The sequence below is a fragment of the Enoplosus armatus genome, chromosome 13 (genome assembly GCF_043641665.1).
Source record: "Enoplosus armatus isolate fEnoArm2 chromosome 13, fEnoArm2.hap1, whole genome shotgun sequence".
Lineage (NCBI taxonomy): Eukaryota > Metazoa > Chordata > Actinopteri > Centrarchiformes > Enoplosidae > Enoplosus > Enoplosus armatus.
The window spans coordinates 20,587,761-20,610,139 of record NC_092192.1 but is presented as its reverse complement, the minus strand read 5'-3'; the positions used below and the strand labels follow the sequence as shown (position 1 = coordinate 20,610,139).

The 22,379-nt window shown below is 44.4% G+C and overlaps 1 protein-coding gene across 1 annotated transcript in view; it reads right to left on the bottom strand.

Moving 5' to 3' along the window:
• auts2a (activator of transcription and developmental regulator AUTS2 a) overlaps nucleotides 1-22,379 on the bottom strand; it is a 282,785-nt gene that overhangs the window by 30,789 nt on the left and 229,617 nt on the right. Inside the window, exon 5 of the mRNA XM_070917000.1 lies at nucleotides 214-262. Coding sequence (XP_070773101.1) covers nucleotides 214-262 — 49 coding nt within the window. The remainder of the gene's footprint in view (nucleotides 1-213; nucleotides 263-22,379) is intronic.

Sequence of the window (22,379 nt, the reverse complement as noted above, 5' to 3'; positions counted from 1 at the left end):
CATACCTGTGCACCTTGGGCAAACTGACTCAGCTTTGTGGATGTGATGCATTATTGCTGTTGCATTAAATGAGCATACGTAAATATGACAATCACTTCACTGGGACAATGCATACCAATTTCAACATGGTAGTAACACCCGGGGTGTGGCAATACACCTGCACCACCATATGCACAACATTTCAGCATGGTAGGAGGAAAAAAAAGTCTGTACCTTTAACTGCAGCTGTGCTGAAAAATTTCTCTGAGCCGGCATCGGAGACCTGGAAAAGAGGAGAATGGAATGAGCTAAATATCACATACAGTGAAGCACATAACCTGAATGCAATATCATTTCCCACCAAAATGTCCAAACCCCCTCCCTAGATTTTCTGGGGACTCAGAGAACTGACTGCTGACTGAGAGGACATGATTGGTTTATGGTTAATATTTGTTACACTTGAGTTTTAAAGTAAGCCTAATCCTGAATGTACCCTGGGAAGATTTATGATGTGGTGTTCATATATAACTCTCACAACGTGTACTCAGTCGATGCTCTCATTTAATTTTTTATTTGATTCCCATTCAAGTCAAGACACATTCAGTGTCGGCATCCCGTCATGGCCAAATGATGCCCATAATCATTTGGGTAACCTGAGCATCGTGATCCAAACCAATATTGGCTATCAGACTGAAACAAAACAAGCGGCTCTTCGCATTCAGGCCACTGGATGGCACTGTTGCTCCGCGACAAAGCACCTCCATCCTTCCTGCAGGAGCACCAGCAGCAACGCTGCATTACAATAAACTGTGCAGTGATGGGATTTAAACCTGAATTAGATAAGAAAAGGCTTATTTAGGTGAAAGCACTAAGTCACAGGTTCATTACATTTCAGCCACGACAATTCGGTGAACGGCTGTAATATTACAAAGTAACTACAGGTTGCAGGGGCAGGAGAGACACAGGACAACACCCGTCAAGCTGCACATGGGAAGAGGACTGACAAGACAGGTTTCTCGGAATAAAACACATTTCTGATCACTGGCTCTGCCACTCGCCTCGGATGTACTTCATGCTCGATTCTGAGCAACAAAATGTGGCGTTATGGCATTACACTTTGACAGCAGGGTGATATTTCCTTGTGATGCAATAACCTCAATGACAGGAATATTGTAAATGTGCGTCCAGTGACAGCTCGTGTCTGAAGTGGAGTGTTATTAATAACCAAATCTGAAGAAAAGAGAGCGACAACAGACTAACTAAATGAATGTTTTGTCAGACATAAAACCATTCTTTCACTGATACAAGGCTGACAGCATGTCAACAATGAAAGCTGCAGAACAAATGACAGCAATAAGAGGAGGCATGAAAATAGTTACTATTAGAAAAATCCCACTCTGACCATTTTGCACACACACACACACACACACACACACACACACACACACAATGAGAGAGCCAGCGCGCATACCTTTGATGTGGCAAGGTTAGCGAGAAGGCAAATAAGTCAGGGTATTACTTTCTCGGTCTGGTAAATATGGCCTCGTTTCACATTCTGCTTTTCAAATAATGTAATCCACACAAGAGGCGGCGAAGTCTACTCCGTTTAAATTGAGGACAGCCATGCGGAGAGAGAAGGAGCCTTTCCAAGGAAAAAGAAAGAAAAAAAAAAAAAGAAGAATCCAAAGCCGTTCACAAAGCTACTGCGCCTTTTGGACAAAGGGAACCATGTGTCTCACCACGGAGAGCTTCTGCAACAGCACCGAGGCGACGAGAGAGAGAGAGAGAGAGAGAGGGGGGGGGGGGGGGGGGGGGAATCCCTTGATCCACCTTTCTTTCCTTGCTCTGGACACAATGTGATTTTTTTTTTTTTTTTCTTTCACGTGTATTCTCCTGTCGGAAATATCCGCGAGAAGCAACAAACAGGATCCGGGAGGGTTTGTGTGTCGGTGAGCAGACAGACGGCTGCTGCGTCCGACGGAGCGAACCAATCCAACAAAGCGCACTGCCAGTTTCCTCTGTGGAGACAGAGAAGGGGGGGGGCAAATCACACGACCCGGGAGCACGAATTCACAAGGTGTAAGCCCGCTGTCGCTGTGCGTTCAGCTGCAAAGCCTGACTGCCGGATCCCGGTCGCGGGCACACAAGAGCCTCTCCCCATCCGCTCCCAAGCACCAGACAAACTCCCATTCATCCAGCGACTGACTGCCTGAGTGCCGCCGCCGCCGCCGCCGCTGCTGCTTCTGCTGCTGCCGCCGCCTTCACGGTCGGGTCCTCCCACTTCCTGATTTCCAGGCGGACTTGGATTCAACCTTAGTCGCGCTCCCTCAGAAGACAAACACGCTCGCGTTTTTTGGGGCTTCCGAAAAGCTTGGAGCTCGATTGCAGAGGCGCACATCAGCGCTTTGACCTTTTGCGTAAATGGCGCGCAAAAGGAGAGACGGCAGCACACCACGGCTAGATAAGGAGGCAGAGAGAGAGAGAGAGAGAGAGAGAGAGAGAGAGAGAGAGAGGGAAGAAGAGAAAGCAGGGAGGGAGGGAGGGAGGGGAGAGCTGAGGCAGAAAGATATTCTTTCTTTCACTCTGTACTGACTGAGATGATGTCAGCCCCTAATGAATTCCCCAGTAGGGTGCTGCTACCGTGAGGGGAGGAAAAACAAAACACTCCTTTATGAGCGGCATACACCTCCTCAGCCCACAGGCGCTGTCTTCCTGTTGGATCAACTCCCACTCCGCTGGTCTGAAGGGAGGTCAGCTGCTAATATAAAGAGCACTTTGGGTCATTCGGCCTTCAGTTTGAGCTTTGAGCTCTATGTGGCCCACCCTGACACGCCTCAGATCTAGTTTCCACCCGGACACTGCAGACATAAATCATGACAACCACGTTTATAATTTTGTGATAACTTTACCGAGCCCTGGAGGCATTTCTCTTTCTCCACAGCCCTGCTGGAGCTGGCAGAGCTCAGCGTCTCGCACTAAGGGGCCACCCTCTAGTCATTTCCCAGTGTTGATGCCAGAGAGTGTGTATTTAAAAAGGGATCACACAGATTTAAGGTGGGACACTATCCTGTTAAGATTCACACTGCAGGCCTGAAAGTAATATTTACCTGAGAAGCAGCAGCGCTCATCCTTCCTTGCCTCAATCTCCTTACATTGAGCGAGTCCTGATCTAATGCTGAACACTCCTGGAAAATCCTCTAATAGTGGAAACCCTTGCATCCTATAGCTTGTCTAATGAGCATTAACCCACTGGCTGGGGGGTCAATGGATGTACAATAGAGTCACATTGCAAAGTCTTTGCCTGCCAGTTCAGCCCGAGCAACTGCAGAGCAGAAAACAGACTTAGCTCATAGCTGAGATGCTAATCCATCCCTCGGTAACAGAGGGACAGAGGGTCCGCTGGTTGGCTTGGACCGGCCATACAAACATGAAGTCATGGGAAATGGGATATACAGTTGCCTGAGAATTCAAGTGGCAAAACAAATTCTCACCCATCGGAGTCAACACATCGGCACTTCTCTCCAAACTGCAGTTGTCAGCTGCTCGGCCTGGTCAAACTGAAATGTTTACATTTAGCAGAAAATGATTTATCCACAGCAACTTGTGCCGGGCTTGACATATCTGTTCATGCACACACTGACATACAGCACAAAAAATGTGAAGTACCATCAGGGGGTGGGAGGGATTGGCCTCAGGTGGCCGGTTAAAACGCAGCCACTTGGTTCAGCTACAGAGGATAAAGGCTGTGGTCACAAAGGGCCTGGGAGAAAGAGCAGCCTATATGACCATGTGTTCATCAAGTTAGAGGCTCCCTTTTTTTAGCTGTACAGTGCCGCGGGAGTATCTCGGAAATGCAGTAAATCATGTCTAAAATTAGTTGCAAATGTACAAAATGTGGTTACATGTAATTAGATCACAGGGATCCCTACGTTTGAAGCGGTGATTGTGATGAAACATCAAGAGCATGTCGTGGTTTGGCTTCAAGCGCATGGCATGGCTGGCTTCAAGATATGTATTTATACGTCTGCCACCGACAGAAAATGGCTACCAGTCGTTTTCACGGGCCTGTGCAGCAGCAGCAGCGGCAGCAGCAGCTATGAACGAGCCGCTGTTCTCCATTTTAAATGGTCATTATCAGATTTGAGAGCGACCACAAGTCTGTGATTACAGCCACGCTGCCAAACAATCGGCGTCCGGATCTCTCGCTGCACATTATTTTTAATTCAAATGAAATGACGACAGAGACGAACACGCAAATGAAAATGAGAACCCTGCACAGTTTCACATGGAACAACATCGTCTGTGTGAGAGGATGAAGCACTGAGATCAAACACGATGTCTGGATGTATGCTATGTGTCTCAGTAATTGCTGTCTGGGCACGTAGGTTCTGTCTATAGACCATCAGCTTCACACTGACATTTTGTCATCTTTTATTCCTTTTTTGGACGCTGATTCTCCACTTCAAAGGAACCAGAGGCATGTTTGTCTCTCCCCCTACAACCATGGTTTAATTTTACAGGAACTCTCTCCTAGATTACAATCACAGGGGACCGGCTCGCCTTTATGAGCCTTCCTGCCATTATGCCAAATCTACCCTCGTTTCAAATATTACTGATAAGTGTAACACGAGTGCTGGCAATGTAATATGTTAAAAGCTCTTATTATGTTTGCCTGTTGACTCAGAGCTCTGTCTTTGTTTTACAGGGGCTAAAAAATTCTCATGATTCAAACTAGGATTGGATGCAGAGGCCAGGAAATGGAAAGAGAATTTTCTTAATGACACTGAACAGAGAGATCATGAGTCATCTCAGGTGGGTGGGTATTTCAGAAATAGTTTCACCTCACAGTGATGTCTCTGTGAGAATAAAATACCGTAACACCTGATGCCATCATCAGGCCAAAATGTAAGTAAGTTAAGGATTCACCAAAGTTATTGCAACTCATCCCGAGGGGAACATGAATATCTGTTACACATTTCACGGCAATCCACCCAATAATTGTCGAGACATTTCACTCAAAGCCACAAAAGTCAACCTCATGGTGGTGCAAGAGGAAACATGAGGGGATCACCAAAGTCACTAGGATACATCGTCTGGGGACCATGAATATCAGTACCAAATCTTATGGAAATCCATCCAATATTTGTTGAGACACTTCACTAAAAAAAATAATTGTCAACCTTATAGTAGCACTAGATAAAATGTCAGCGGGTAACCAAAATCATTAGGATCTATCCTCGGAGGACCACGAATACCTGTACCAAATCTTATGGAAATCCATCCAACACTATTTCAGTCCGGACCAAAGCGGGGGACCAACCGATTGACAGACCAAGCATTTCTAAAAGTAAGTTAAGCAAGTTACACATGTAAAAACAAGCTGACAAAAAACAAATGTGCCATCTTGACTTGGTCAAAATATTATGAACTCACTGATACATTCATACTGTGTTTCCATATGATGATAAATCCTGAGAATCCACAAGCATCATTTCACTCAACACATTCAAGACTTAGTTATAACCTGGTTATATTATGACCACAAAGAAATAGACGTTTAATTGGCCGTGTATCACAGGCAAGTGGAACAGTGGAAGATCGTGTTTCATTATGTTTCAGTGTCTGTTTACACACAATAATCGGACTATTGGAATTAACAAAATAATGCTGGATAAAAACATGCACTGCACGCCGTTCCAAAGAAAATAAAACCTGTTTTACATGGATTTTGAAAAAATAAATCCTTGTCTTCTCAGAGGAGGGGGCGGGATTAGATCACACCCTCCGTGTTGCTTAAGATCTGAAATGTCCAAATGTTGCAGTGCAATCTAAGAACTGTGAAATATTTCTAATTGCACACATAAACCCACACACTTGGAATTGCCAACATCTCCTCTTCTCCCAGCCTTTCGAGGGTGGAGTGAGGATGTTTTTTTTAATTAATTTTATTTTTCTTACTTTTCTTTTTTTTTTAACAGTCATTACATCCGACCTTATCTCCCAGAGCCTGCACTGGGTTGTCAATGACAACTGGCTCTAATCTCTACCCCCTCCCGACAAGCAGCACTGACAGGCCCTTTCTTCCCAATTCCTCAGACACGTAGCCAGACATAAATTAATCTGTCACTCATTGCTAGTATTAATGTGGGGATGACACACGGCTGTGCATGCAAACACACACACACACACACACACAGACAAAGACAAATGCACCCAGCATTAAAACCTGTTATACAAACTGGGACACCACAGCATGCCAAAAGTAGAAAAAGCCTTTGGAAAAGCTGACAGTCTTCTCTGTTAAACTGCATCAATCAAATATCCTGACAGAGAATGAGAGATTTAAGGACATGAGAATTTCCATCTGCATTTCCACAGACATGCTTTTCAATATCAAACCTGTAAATAGCGATGCCAAAAATGAATCTTTGCTACTTTGCTCACTTTTTTTCAACCAGTGCTCGTCACACAGGACGTGAGTGGCATTCTGGGAACATTTAGGAAAATTGACGGACGCAGGGATGAAAGCGTCTATCTGATCCGATGACGATACCTCTAAAAGCAGACCCTTTGTGTTATAATAAAGCTTCCTGAGCCGAGAGATATGAAACTCACATCATGTGTCAGCCGGGGAAGCAGCGGAAAAAGTATTTCTTCCGGTTGTTAAAAGCCTGTAGAGACTATGTTATCTGCTTATCTGTATCTGCTTATCTCCCTGTGGTCTCTGAAAGCAGACCAGGGCCATAGGAGTTCAAGATAAATGGCCTGATCAGTGGCAGACATTATCTGGATCTGGTAGGCAATAATCAGATCCAGTTGACATAGCGGGCGCAGAAAGAACTGGCCTGTCAGCGGGAACAAACCTACTCCACTGGCCATCAGTCTAATGTCGCTGCCATGGGACTCACTTTAGGAAACAATGCAGACAAGAAAATTGGTTTAACCTTCCCTGCCTCAAATGCTTTGGTTTCATCCCTAATGCAGCCCCCCTCCAACACCCCCTCTCCCCTCACCACTACTCTGCCCAGTCACAAGAGAGAAATGGGAGACCCTTTTTCCTAAATTACAGACATTGCCGTGGAATGTGGGCTGTGGGCTGCGATGGCGTGGATAATTTCAGACCAGTCAATCACTCCCTCCCCTTCTAACAGAAAGGAGCATATGTGCTCCCCGCCTCAAAACACACACACACCATCATGAATATTAGACATGATTTAACTTTCACATTTTCATGTCAAGCCAAATTATTTTAAAGGCCAAATCTGTGTCTGTATTTATAGCGCCGTCACTCAGTGTTTACATAGAGATCTAATGGGCCTAGAAAATGAATTGTCTCGGCTCTTGAAGCTGGGTGTGACAGGGAAATCTGAATTTTAATGTGCTGTATTTTAAGAGATTATTTGTTTGTGATGTTTACTTTCATCTCGACATCATGTCTGCCCTTGAATGCATTTCTGCTGCACTACTTCCCGCTCGTGGCAGTGGCTGATGTGAAACAACAGCGTAAACAAGGCTCTGTGCTGCTTGTCATACAAATCCATTGATAAGATGATTCAGTATAACCTCATCTAGCTGGAGTGTCATTTGATCTCAATGACAAAAAAAAAAAAAGGAGGATTATAAGCCTCTTTTAATTTGACCCCAATTTTCTCTCTGAAGATCTACAGTGGAACCATATCCCAGACAGACAAAACATTCCTAACAGATAACCCGCTGCATGACGAACCCCCAGCTTTAATTTTTCTCCCTAATCTGCATGTCTTTATATTCGCGGAGACCCAGCAGACATCTACAACCAAAGCACCGTGGCGGTGGAACCCCCCGTGAGGCCTCGACTTAATACTAAGCAAGAGTAACTGCGCTGGCAGGGATAATATTTTCCCTTTTTGTTTCTTTCTTCTCAGCGGCGCGATGGGAGCGGGGAGACAACGGGAGGCAGGGAGATAAAGGAGGAGGAACTAGAGAGGAAGAGAGCGGGAGAAGAAAACAAAACAGGAGGAGACGGGGAGAGACAGACAAGATGGAGAGGGGGAAGGAGCCAAACAGGGAGGTAGCGGGGAAGAAAAGGAAGGGAGAGAAACAGCCTGCTGTGTATTTTAAGAAGGAATGACTACAGGAAAGCACTGAGGAAATCACCACTACGGCATTGTATTAAAACCTGTCTGACCCACTGCAGACCCCCCGAGTGATTTGCCTGGCTGGAGGAGTATGGTTGGAGGGATTAGGCCTCTGAAATGCTCCGTCAAGACCATTCTGTCAGGCACCAACAGAGACAGCCCCAGTTATAAACCCCCCCCCCCGCACTCCACTCAAACAAGCCTCTCCAAGGCTCTCTCTGTGTTCAACAGCTCCAGAGTGGGGGCCTGATAGGCTCTCTAGGGGGACACAAGATGGGCCACGGACATCAAAAGCCAGCAGGGTGACAGACAGCAGGGAGGTCTCTGCCCGCCCTCCCCTAGCATTCCCTTTCTTCTCTCTCTCTGCCGCTGTCCTTCTCTCTCCCTCTGTCTCATCCCAGGCCCCCGCTGGCCATTGAGGGGTTTCTAATTGCATTTTGCAGGGCCTGAGCTAAATAAGGTCGTTGTTCTGTCTAGTAGCATCCCCGCTGGGGGGCTGAACGATGGGAGGGAGAGAAATGGGAAGTTTAGGCCCCTTTGAGACAAAAATAAAAACGCAAGGTTCAGATGCAAAGTGCATCTGGGAATGCGGACTGTTTTTTTTCAGACTGCTCGACAGGTGATCTGTGCTGTGTCCCCTCAAGAGTCCTTCAACAGAAGAACCTTTTTTCACATCACACACCGCAAAAAGCTGAATGCCATAGTCATACCTCTGTGTGAAAGGGGGGCCTTGTGGTTGTGGTTGGAGAAGGTGGTGTGTGTGAGCATGTGCGCTGTGGAGGATCGGAGCCTCTATGATGTGAGAGTGTTTTAACATGTCAGAGTCCACTGAGACAGCGCTTGGATATCCTCCCTGACCTTGTTGCCCCCTCTGCTGTTCATCTCCCCCTCTGTGTAACACTAGAACATGGGAGACTGGTTGAACAAGAGGAAGACTGTGTGTGTGTGTGTGTGTGTGTGTGTGTGTGTGTTTGGAGGCGGGAGAAATTTCATGTGTGAATCCCCTCCTTTCCCCTGGTGGTGTCCGTAGAGCGGAAAAGTGAGCTGGTGGTTTGTGACCTACATGTGGAGCTGGTTGCGGGCCAGAGACCGGGGCCATGACTGGGCTGCAGGGGGTCTGTCTGTTGACAAGAACGGCAGGCCTCTTCCGCTTTGAAGCCCTGTATATTTAAATATTTCATGACCCCCTCATCTCCAGCCCCTTTTATCGGATTTGCGCTCTGGCTCGTGGCTGCCTTTCATTAATAGCACAGCGAGAGGAGTTAGTGTCGATCTAATGCTCCCATCAGTGAGGCAGATCTGAGGGAGCTTCTCCCATACCCGGGCCCTTTTGGCACTCAGCATATCTGGAAGATGATCTCGTTAAACGCTAGTAACAATTACACCAATTACAGATAAGCCTAAGTGTGTCAAAGCCACAACATGATGTTTACAATGATTAGCATACAGCGTTATCAGCAGGGATGGTAATCAACGCTAATGCCTGGCGCTTCAAAAGATCACAGGGCTCTTTATCCGTCACTATCGATGAAAGGACACCGGCTGTAGGCAGACCTGAACGTTGCTGTCATGTTTGGCATTAGATCATGCTGCAGGTACCAAGCGTCAGTTAAAGTAAATCAGGTTTGACGGAAGACTTTACAAGATGTCACAGGAACAGTGCAACGATATCAAATGAAAGAACATCACAGCGAGCCACACCCCTATATCTGTTCATTCATCCATCGGCAAAGGCACAAAGAGACACTCACAGGATCTCACCAAAGCACCCATGACTGTGCTCTTGCAGTAAACAATCCTGCTCATCAGATCGACACATGTGAACGACGTGTGTTTCCAGCAGCGAAGCGGTGGAGCCCGGCGTGGGCCAGTAGATTTCCACGAGGGCGCGTGCTGGCATGGCGCGGGGCACCGGTCTGGAAATGTGTCTCTGAGGCTGGTGACCATGACATAAGGCCCCGCTTGTCTGCTTGTAATAGAGATGCCTTTGAGAGCGGCCTGCATCTGCCCGCGGGACACATTCCACGCTTTCCTCCACAAACTCTTCGCTGCCGTCAAGCTCTGGGTCCTAAATGTGCACATTGTGAGGCTGCCCCGCTGGCCGCCTGACAGCAGCACATTCACCATGGGGTTATTTGAGTGGACCCAGGCTCCCAGGGCACAGATAGAGCGTGTTTTCTCTCTGAAAGTGTGTGTGATTCTTTGTGTGTTGCTTGTGTTTATGTAATTGTGTTGAACGATCCACCTTAGAGTTTGTTTTTGCTGTTAAAGCGGTACCAGGAGAGGCATAAAGCATGTGCAGTGTGTGTGTGTGTGTGTGTGACGAGAGAGCGACATGGACTTAAATGTGCAGTTTTCTTTCAGCGTGTGTGTTTGTGTTTGCAGCCTGGTGTCAGTGGGGGCCACAGGGGACCATTGGCGCTAAGGGCCACCCAGGCACCAGCCAGCTCTAAGCCCAATCATCAGTGCCTGTCTCAGCTGGGCTTACCATGTACTGTGTTTACCAACACCAAGCCTCAACAAGATGATCTGGGGCAGTCTCACTCTCTCTCGCTGACACACACACACACACACACACACACACTCAGCCTGTAAGAGGATTTGCACTGGCAACAGGGACAGGCTGTCCGGACACACTTACCCAGAGAGAAAGCTGCAGCACCACACACAGCTTGACCCTTCCTCACATGCCTGACTGCACAGGTAAACACGCACACGCACACACACGCACACGCACGCACGCACGCACACACACACACACACACACACACACACACACACACACACACACACACACGCACTTTGCTTGATTCCACTCACATGGGGGTAAACAGTTTGTTGTATAATAAAGTCATTCAGTTTGATGAAAGGCTGAATGAACAATACCGCGGTCCTCAGTCATCACACAGTTTCAGCCAAACATGCCTTGGGCTCCACGCCAACGGGTTTAACATAGAACTTAGAGTCTAAACTCAACAGTAAAACAACAAACCTTCATTGTCTCTGTAGTTAGACTGCTATATATGTATGCATACAATCTTTGCAACCAATTAAAGACTTTATGACACCATATGAAGCTACTAGCTCGCTCTCTGGTCTTCCATTTATATATAATTGATTACTCTCTGGATGCCATATGAAACCAACATTTTAAATGTCTTCCCTTCACATTTATTACAATGTGATTTTATTGTGTCCTCCTTTTAAAGCCTGTATGCAAACGTGGACAATGAGGGTTTAAGTGGAATTGTTAGCAGAAGCAGCACTGGCTGTGTTTTCTTCTGCTGTCTACTGATTAGTCTGCTCCAATGGCCACATTGTTACGTGGTAACAGAGGGCGGTTAGTTGGCTGGCCCTGAGGAAGTCGTTCGGAGTGAGTTCACTGACTCTCTGACCAGGGATATTAGAGGAACATCCTTTAGTCATGCTCAATGGAGTCCAGGCTCTGGCTGCACTAAAGCCTCTTGTCTGCGGGGGAATCTTAACAGGGCCAGAGAGGCCGGCAGACACCTGTCATCCACAAACGCTCCAGGCACAATAACACCTGACACTGTCCATGAATTCACACGTGGAGGGGCACACATACAGTACACAACATGACATACCAACCAGCACGTTTTCCTGTGTGGGCCGGTGATCTGCATGTATGTAGCACTGAAAATACACAACGCAGACACGCCTGATAAGAGACGCAAAATTAAGCACACCATTGCACGCACACAAACACACATTGCCACTGCCTGCGGGGGGGGTGTCCTCCTGAGACCCCTGAGGTGACAGATGTGTCAAAACAACATATTGGTTTCACTCCTCTTTGCTGTGGCGTTGCTTTGTTCCTTTACCCTAAAAAAAACAAAAAAACACTGGATCTGATTTGCTCTGCATATTGCTGATGCATTTTTCACGAGTTACTCTGACAACACCATGTTCCTCGACATTAAAAAGCAATTTAGCACTCCCAGGATTAAAAGCGCATGTTAAATTGAAGGCTACACTTGGCGTGGGCATGAAAAATTGAGTGGCTCCTTATATTAACCAGGTTGAGCGCCGCACACAGCATTTAGATAGACGAAATGGAATCTTTTAGCATTACTAATTCATCCACAGGAAAGCTGGGGTTGAGACGGCGTGCACGACTCCACCGTTACACTGTTGAATACAAACATTAGCCGGCTTGCAGTTGAAGCTCTGCTATGTCTTGTGAAAAAAGTGAATACATCATACATATATCAGCAGGGATTGTTCAATGTAACCTACTTTTTTTCAGTTCACTTTCATTTCAGTCAAGCTCTGCCTCTTATGACAAGCAGTGAACTGTCCTTCAACCCTTTTTCTACAAATTCACATACTGTCCACACTTTTATGCTCAGCTGACAGAAGAAGAAAACCACTCATATTCTAATATCTACTTCTGTGATCTCTTTCCAAACGGAGTTGAACCACAGAAGGATGAAGCCTTTTGTGAAACCTGGTTAAAAATGAACGAGGGAGCTGTCGGCTTGTGGGAGAAGGCAGACCAGACACCCCTGTTTAAGTTGGCTGAGAAAGCGATGGAAGACAGCAGATAAAGAGAGCACGATGAACACTCGTTTAGTGGACCGTGGCCCCACTTAAACATAACGATGGATGCTAATGATGCCCATAATTACTGTTTCTAAAATGGTGATAATTACAATTCTTTTATAGCTCCTTATCCGCAGCCGATCTTGACAATGATTGTTGGAGTGATAAACAGTGATTGTCAGTGTTTGACCTTTGAAAGCACCAACATAACAAGTAAAGCTCTCCAGGATGAAACAAGTGTCTCACTTTAGACTACTTGTAACAATTACTCTAAATGGTGAGAAAAGTTATTCACCTCACAGGCTCATTACAATAACAATCGTTTGGCCACTTGGGGACAGAGGATATCTAGTTAGCACATTTTCGAGCAAACGGTGGCTTATCTAAAGTCCAGTAGAGACGGAGAAACAGACCCATTCATTTAGAGTCGTGTTTCTGGCCACCTGACGAATGTGAGTCCAATACTCACTCTGCTTTTGGCTCTACTTTGGTCTCAAACCCCAGAGAAATGGATCCGACTCTTTAGCTGCTAAATGCTTGACTATGTTTACCAGCAATTTGCTAACTTGTTTGTCTGCTCTAGCCTGAACATGAACTGAAAGTAGATTTGTCACTACGCACAACCCCTCTCACACTAGTTTGTTATTTTGCCCATTGTTAATATAAAAATATTAATCATAGCAAGTATTTCAACTATAATTAAAGAGTACAACAGGGATATGGATCCGTAATACTTATCATTCTGAAAACAAAATGTCAACACATGCAAGTAGTTCAGTCAGAACCATCTCCAATGTAGTATATATATATATATAGTAAATTACATTAGAATCTGTACAGGAAGCCAATCAACCCCAGGCCTGATACTCAGGTCCACTCGCCCTCCATTCAGCCCAGAGCTGTAGTGTTGGCCTGGCTCCCCTGTCACATGGCATAGATTACGCCTGTGTTACACCAAATGCCTGATAATGCAATCAAGCAGCTTTGAAGCTCGGTGATTCTCCAGTGCCTGCTGTAATGAGGGGAAAATGAAACCGTTCCCTCAGTGTCTGACTAACCCTCTGATGAGACCTTCATCAGAGAGAGGGAGGCAGACAGACAGAGAAAGAGCATTTAAACTGAACTCATCCATCTTCAGCCATTGAGTCCCAACAGGCTGAGGGAGAACACCCCCTTTTGGACTTGTGGAACCACTTGTTTGTGCACAAGTGTTATCACTGTATCAATCCAGGTGGGCTATTGTGCACATTTGGAATTTTCTTCGTCAATACTGGGATAGAACGTTCGCATTGACTGCAGTGATACACCATCTAGTCTTCACTCCAGCTCTCCACCTCTTTAATGCAACACACTCAGTGGCCACAATGCCCTGTCCTTCCAAGAGAATATTCACTTCATCACATTTGAGATTTCAGAAATTACGATTCCAACTGGGAAATATACAATGCGATGACCAATTTTCACATTGGAATGAAATGCAGCGCAAACTGGATTATGGGGCATGAGGAGGCTAGTGTGAGAGCGCTATATATGGGCAAGGTGATTTTGGCTGATAGTAGCCGTAGCTGGGGATCAGAGCAAGAAGTCAACTGGGCTGCATTAGACAAGTTCAAGGCATGTGTCCTGAAACAAATATGAGCTGGCCGGTGTCTGCGATGCCTTCAGGTGGCTTCAAGGTGCTTCACCTCAGCAGAGGCATGAGCTGATCTGTGCGCCACTGTTAACCCGGATAAGTTGACGTTACTTAAAAAATTAAGCAGTAAAATTAAGAAATAAAATAAGTAATCAATAATTGAGAAACGTATTTGTTTGAGTGAACTTGACTTGAATGCTAATAGACTGGAAGTAACAATTTAAGCTAAATACACTAAAAGCCAAATTATTTGCACTTAAAGTCTGCAGTAAAATCAACATTTTTTTCACTATTCAACTCAAAGGTACAATGAATGATTTCATTTAGTGTTCTTTGTCATTCATTCAAAATGCGTCTTGTTCACTAATAAACACACAATGCAGTGCGTTTATTAAATGTTTTATTTTAAATGACATAACAGCAATAAAACATACATTGTTGTTAACATATACATACGAAACATTTGATGTACCATTTCCATCCAAACAAATATTTTTATATATTCCAGACAAGGAGGCATGCTGCCTGAGGTGGTGTCTTCAGTTCAGCCATGACAACACTGCCTTCCAGCCAGGTTTTGGACCCCATCTTCCTGAAGGCTTTGAAGGCAATCTCATCATCAATATCCCAACAGAGAGTGAGAGACAAAACTAAAATTGCAACATTTGTATATAGTACTCCCATTTTAATAGTGAACTGATCTGACTGGAATCACTGAGCGTTAATAGCTTAAAATGTAAAATAAAATTAAATGAAGTTCTTCATAGAGCTACTCTTTAAGAATTTAGAGGCCCTTCCCAAAAGGTGACCGAAAGCCAATTTCTATTGGTGCAGTAAGGCAGAGAATACAGAGTACGGCACCGACTCAGCAAAAATGGTCCACATTAACTTATGACAACTTCAGCCCCACCCCCCCCAAAAAACAACAAGAAAAATGTACCCACCTTGGTCTGTGGTCCACACACAGTTGACCAGTGAAACTTTGCTCCTGAAAGATGTTCAGGCTCCATCAGGCTTGGACAGAAAGCGCATCGGAAAATGATTCCTTCGTCCTAAAAAATTCAAAATGAGCCCAGTTTTGCAAAGCACGGGCTGACAGTGGCTAAGCTTGATAAGCTACATTTCTTTTACGTTTATCATTTCGTGGAATGCCACAAACGATGAAGGGAGAAGCCTCTTTAACTTCATGGCAGTCAGCGGTCGAACTGGTCCATATTCATCCAGTGACGGTGAAAATATGTTAAACACAGAAAACGGCGGTGTTTTTGACCGCAGACAACTCGGTTAGTCCAGACAACTCATCCACTGCTGAGGTGAAGGCGCCTTTAGTGACATACACACCGACGGGGTGAAAAATGGTGAGGAGGACATGGTGGTTGTTTTCTTTGTCGGGCTCTGATCATGCCCAGACAGGAAAGTGCTGCAGTGCTGATATGGGGGAGCGGTCCAGGCTAAATGTATGTCATGTAAATGTAATTGAGTTATTTAAGTCTGTTCAACTCAAAGACACAAGTGAAAACAATGATGCCTTCATTAACAGTAATGCAATCAAACTCAATACCTTTAAGTAATTTTTTGCTTCCGGGATAAAAGTGCGCACACTATATTATTCTGTACTAATGGAGCAAAGCCGGCAAGCAATAGTGTTCATCAACACCACGCTCAAATCAAGTGATTATGATATTCATACCGGCATTTTTAAGTAGACTTAATTTTAGCATTTGTTTCAGTGTTAATATACTACATATTGATAAATGTGTGTATAGAGTGTGTGCTTAGCATACATAAATAAAAAAATGTTGGTTTTGTCATACTGAGTTTGGCAAGAGTAATGATACTGTACAATATATTATAGTGAATATAACAGTATAGCACCCATTGATATATTGTATGGTTTATCATAATATGTATATAATATTATCATTAGCTATTATCAGTGTTTGTTGGCATGCTTACTGAGTGGAGCATGCAAACTTTGAGTTGCAACATTGAACTCACAATGGGACACAATGCATATGGAAGTGAACAAAGCCAGAATTCAACCATTTTTTTGACAAAGAAATGGTTGAATTGTCGGTGATGTGATAACTCGGCAAAGTCATTCTTTAAAACACATTTCATTCACCGCAGATCCAGCCTGGTATCGGCCTGCTTTATGTTCTAATGTGTTCCTGCTGTTGTGCACATCCCTTGTATATAGTTTATATAACAGATACACAATCTATAATACAAAGCCTTATTTTGTATGGACACAGCCAGTATTGTGTCATTTTTCATTGCTAGGATGCCAAAAGCTTATTTTGTGTGTGTGTCGGAGTCTGACCCCTCAGTCCAGATCACTCCAGGATAATAATGCCCCTCAGGAGCTGCGAGGCCTGATTTCACCCTTCTCAGCAGTGATAGCTATCATTGTTGCTAATACAAGCACACAGTACGAAACCACACACACACACACTTACACACAACTTGAAGACGGATGCTTCCCGCACTTCCCTGATCTCATCTTCTGCTTTAATGAAAACCAGGTAGATACAACAGCCCAGTCCAGTCACATCAGCAGCCTGTCTGCACTGACCCTATGCTCCTCTCTTTCTTCCTGAAACACACTGTCTGTCTGTCTCTGTTCAGCTGATGATTCATGACGGTTGATCGATGGCAGCTCCTGTGTCATTTCTAACAACTGTTAACTTGTGATTATTTTGCTGACACCTGACAGGAAGCGGCCCCCGGGGAGGAGGAATTTGAACATTGAAGAGCAAGACGGATGCTCGCCGCGTTGTTCAAAGCTGGCAGTGTGCCCCAAACTAAATCAAATGTTTGACCTCAAACTCCCAGTGAATACGGAGCAAACGGCCGCATACTCATTACAATAAATGTGTTTGTGTAATACCCTAATGTAAGAAGAAACTTTAAGTTAGATAAGTTAAGTTGGAGAAGTCACTTTAATCAAGGGTTAGGGTATATAAATAGCAGAAATAGAATGACCAGAGACCGGGATAGTCTTTTCTAATGCAGAGCTTGCCAAACTCAGGTGTGGCTAACTGTCCCGGTTCTGTTATTATACATGCTGGACTTACCCATACCCATCATTTTCCTGCTGTAACAAGTCAAAATGTCTGCTATGAAAAAGCCCTATCATGCTTTTGGATCATAATGAAGCTGTATAGTTGACATGCTTACAGTACTAAATTCATCATACTAACCTACCCTATAATTACACTTCCAGCATCAGGGTGTTTGGTGATTATATTTTGTTTCCATTCCTTTTGTCATTTTACAGACTCATACTGTCGAACAGCTTCCCACAATATTTCTGTTGTCTTCTGTCTAATTCAATTATGCAAATCAGTTTTCTTAGCTCATCACCTTGATTTTATTGTTTCTTTCTTATTTCTTTGCTTCGTTTTGTTTTGTTTTGGGATGAGATGTTTATAAATTCCCCCTGGGATGAACTCATCTGCACAAATTAACAAATTGCATAGCTTCTGTGGGGTTTTTTTCCTCATCATATTTTTTTTTATCACACTATTTCTTTTTATCACTTTGACTCTATGTTTTACCACTATGCAATTAAACTAAAATGAATTATACATGTGCTGCCACCAGAAGCTGTGTGCAGAAGTACAAAAAGGGTACTTTAAAGGCATTCAATAAACAGGCCTATAAACCCGTACGACTATGGCAATGGTTCGGAAACACTGTGAATAAAAAATGTTATTTCATGACTGCACCGTTGTGTTGTCTAATTTTACAATAAATTAGACAAATAAAATAAATAAAAGCAGAGCAGGTGAACAGGCGTCACACATATAACCTCTATACATAAGCATAAGTAGAGGGGTTCATATGCAATGATCATAGCACTATGTCAATATGCTGAAGCAACAACACAGCCTTTTGAACTGCTTCGTCCATGTGTTAACGTGGTACATGAACATCCTGTCTCAGGTGCTGAGTTAGGTGAATTCAACACAACACACAACATGCAGACGTTGGACAGTCTCCTCCGAAATCCTCTTAATTAAAACTAAAAACAACAGGGTTTAATCAAGGCTGTCAATTGTAACACAATTGTTTTAATAGCTTGAATCTTCCAGTCCTGAAGAGCGGTGGTAATAATTCTAATAAATCAAAGTTATCAAGCGACTGCAGTTCTTTCAACAGGATTCCCTCGTTGAATGAACCTGAACCGTTGAGCACCACTCCACTGCACTACACTTCTGGGCCGAGAGCCTTGAAAGGCAAAAGCTTATATCAGCCAGAAAAGAAATGGCAAATAAATAAAAGCCCAGGCAAGGGCTGGTTGGTGAAAACAACAAGAAGCACAGCTCAAGGTCCCTTTACTTCAGACGGATGCAATTAAGTTTCCATTTAGAGGGATGACAAATTGATCGGAGCAGAGAAGTCACAGCCTGCATTAAAATCAGCAACTAAACACTGCTAATCTGATGCTCTACCTCTTGCCAACTTTCACACATCCTCTCCTAACACTTACATGCAGGCACTTGACTAGGCACTATATTCTAGCTGTGCATCTATATCTCTAGGCAAAGAAAAGCCTGCTGGGCATAAATCTTTGCTTTCAGGAAGGAAAAACACAGTATTTCAAGTTATTATTCACTATTAACCGCACTGAGGATAGTGTAGCCTTGCATTATTTTGCAGACAGAAGTTGGGGCTGGGGGATATGCTGAGTTGGGAGTCTCGTGTTGTTAGGGCTTGAAATAATGATGACAAAATCTCTGAGCAGAAATGATTTGATTAGTGCTTTCAGGTCTAAAAAGGAACCTGGATGCGTACCAAATGACTGTGGAGAGGGAAGGTGCGACAGAGCTCTTAATTGCTGGAACTGCACCTAGAGACTTGATGATTTGTGACATCTTATCCGGTGCTCTGCGCTAACACTAATAACTGTTAATTAACTGTAGCAAGGATGCCGGAGAGGAGGAAGCAAGGGGGGGAAACACACACACACACACACACACACACACACACACGCGGCCTTGTGTGTTCTCTAGATTAAAGGAAAAAGCATCTCCAGGGATGTATATGAGATGGAGCGAAGACGTTGTGGAGGTCATGGGGCTTGCTGTTCTGTAATGCTAATGGGCACAATGGAGCCACACTGCTATCAAACGAGAGGAATAACAGCGATGCCGTTATTGTTTTCAGATTGATCCGGCTGTGTAAATCTGTTAGCCCTAATTGGTCCACGAAGACGGAAAACAAAGTCAATGTTCCGTTCCAAGGCCAGCTTCAATTTCCAAAACAGATGTTCACAGATGTCGTTTTTGTCATCGGAAGCGCCGGCATCTGCAATCAAGCTCTTTAGTGCAATGACAGGGGAACGCATGTGCTCAGTGCTATCCTCATTAAAAGCAAAGTGCCTGGTGTGGCCTCTCTCCCCCCTGTGTGTATGTAGAGAGCTTTGGAGCTCTCCTCCACCGGAAACGGCACAGACATACACGGCCATGTGTAATGTCATTTGGAAAGCCAGGCCACATTCACATGACCAAGCATACAGGGGCCTCATGAGTCTGAGTGCTTGATGGATTATTCTTGCGTTTATGCATTAACACAAATCCATTAGTTGACACGCCCATTCACGGCTGATGGTGTCTGCAACATTGTGCCAGGAGAGGTGGTCTGCTTTCCTACAACATACATCCAGAATCAGGCAAAACTTCCTTCTGTCTCATTCCCCTCTATTATTTCACGTTAAAATGAGTCATCTCAACTATTTCTCTATACCCTTTCTATTAAAATACACAAAAAAATATATCCTATAAAATGCTAATGCCAGCTAATGCTAATAGTGACAACAAAAAACCTGATTTCTTCTTTTCTTCTGTAAAACTAGAATTTCTCATTGTGTCGTCCAAGGCACAATGTTGTCAAAGGTCAACATGGCTATCGCTGGTGTGGAGGCATAACCGGCAACGCCTTGTCATAGTCAAGAGTTTACTGTGTAAGTGCACAGTATAATGGCATATACATTTTACACTGAAATGGCATAACAAAGTCTATAGACTATTAAGTGCCAGGTTCTTTAGGAGTGATGTTGAAGGCTGATTCTCTATTTTCTTCCCTATCTAAACAGCTGTCATGTTTCATGAATCCAGCAATGCTCTCGCCTGGAGAGCCAGAGCTGTCTTGACAAACAAACACATCTCCACTGTTATTACCGTGTTTCCATCCCTCCTCCAGTGCTTACTGCTCCGGTGACAGCGACACAAAGAGACATGAAGAGCGTGGCCCTGGAGTAGATAAACAAAGAATGCCAACGCATGTCACTCCTGCTTGGACTGATGCACTGGCTGGAAATTGAGGGAGTTGGAGGGATGGCTGGGAGGCACACACACATATGCACGAATACATATATACACACACACACACACACACACACACACACACATAAAGGCATGTCTCCAGTAATAGCTTTTCATTTGTCCCTGACATGCCTCGGTCAAGCCATCGCCTTCAGATGTCCCATGTTAAATACCTAGAGCGAACAAGGTTACACATTCTGGTGGGCACATTCACATTTTCAATTGAGACCTGTACAGTCTATTAGCTTCAGGATACCATGCGGCCTAGAGAGACAGAGAATACCGTGAGACAGGAAATGGAGCAAATAGACTGACAAGCTGGCAAGTCGCTCATTGTTATTTTACTGGGGCCTAAGTGTGCGCTTGTCATTGCATGAAGCCTCAGTGAAGGACATGGAAGATCATGCCGCTGTCTGCTAATCAGAAGAGGGCACACTGTATGTTTTGTTTGTTTCTATGGTTCCTCACTTCTATCACACATCAAGGCGAGACCCTGGAGCGCTGTTTGAGCTACGCAGGTGGGCAGCAATTCTGCTTCCTACTTTTCAGTTTGACAACACAGGTGCTCCAGGGCCTTCAAAATTTGCAGATACTGTCACTGTTTCACCAACAATAGCAGATAAGCCATGTGATGAAAGGAAACGTCCCTATATTCAGAGCTCAGGGTCCTTTAAAGATTACAAGCCAAGAAAAAGAAGAAAAAAAAAAACTTTTCCAAAGAACACGACGGTTGTGTTTACCTAAAATCTAATTTCCTTGAAACAGGCTTATGACAGGCCTTTCTACTGGAGTGTGATCTGGAGTGTTTGTACACAGTGTCTAACAACTTGCTGGCATGTGTCGCTTTCATTTTTGAGATCCGGCTGACGTTTTGACAGATGAGCGGTGCTGTTATGCAGCCTGTCTGCCAACCAAGGAGCTCAGAGAGATGGGGAGATTATTCCTTACAAAGCCAATTAAAGAACGTTTAATGAAGATAGGCTACATCTATTCTCCTCTCTGTGCTTTTGACAAGGTGCTCTAATTTGAAAGAGGAGTTGTCAATTTGGCTGAAAGGAGTCTATCAAAGAAGAGGTGTCTAAAAATAATAGATTTTATAGAGTTAAAAATGACACCCTACTGTTTTGTCATTTGTATCTAATGCCGGAGTCATGACAAACTAATCGATGACATTGTCCAGATTCCATTAAATGTCACTTTAAAACACCCCGATGATTGTGCCAATGTAATGTTATATTGATCCACACAACATTGCCTCCAGCCGTACTCCAGGAAATATCCACATTCCAGAGACTCTTTTTTTTTTTGAGAGCAGCCAAACTAAGTAAAGAATAACACTGGCTGCCTCGCTCCTGTTTTTCTCCCAGGCGATGTCTTTCAAGAGTGAAGGACAACTGTGACAAAACTGCCAGATGTGCTCTCATTGTTCAAGAACTGAAAAAAAATCCAAGGTAAGAAATCTGAAGAGGGTCTGTGTCTGAGGGGAGGGCTTATCTAGTCAATCTAGTCCCCCTCTCTCTAGCCCTTCTCTTCCTTTCATAGTGTCCATGGTGTGTGACCTCTCGGATAGAAGGGTGACCTGAGTCTTACTTACAGGCCTGACACCCACTGACAGACGACTAACCCTTGAAAGGTCAGGGCAGACGGGGCTGGGAACACCTGCTACCCCACAGAACTAACACTTCCCTAAGTGCTCAGAAGAACTGTGGGAGCATGGATCGAGTTATTGTGGAAGGGCAGGCGCACCGGAGAGCAAAA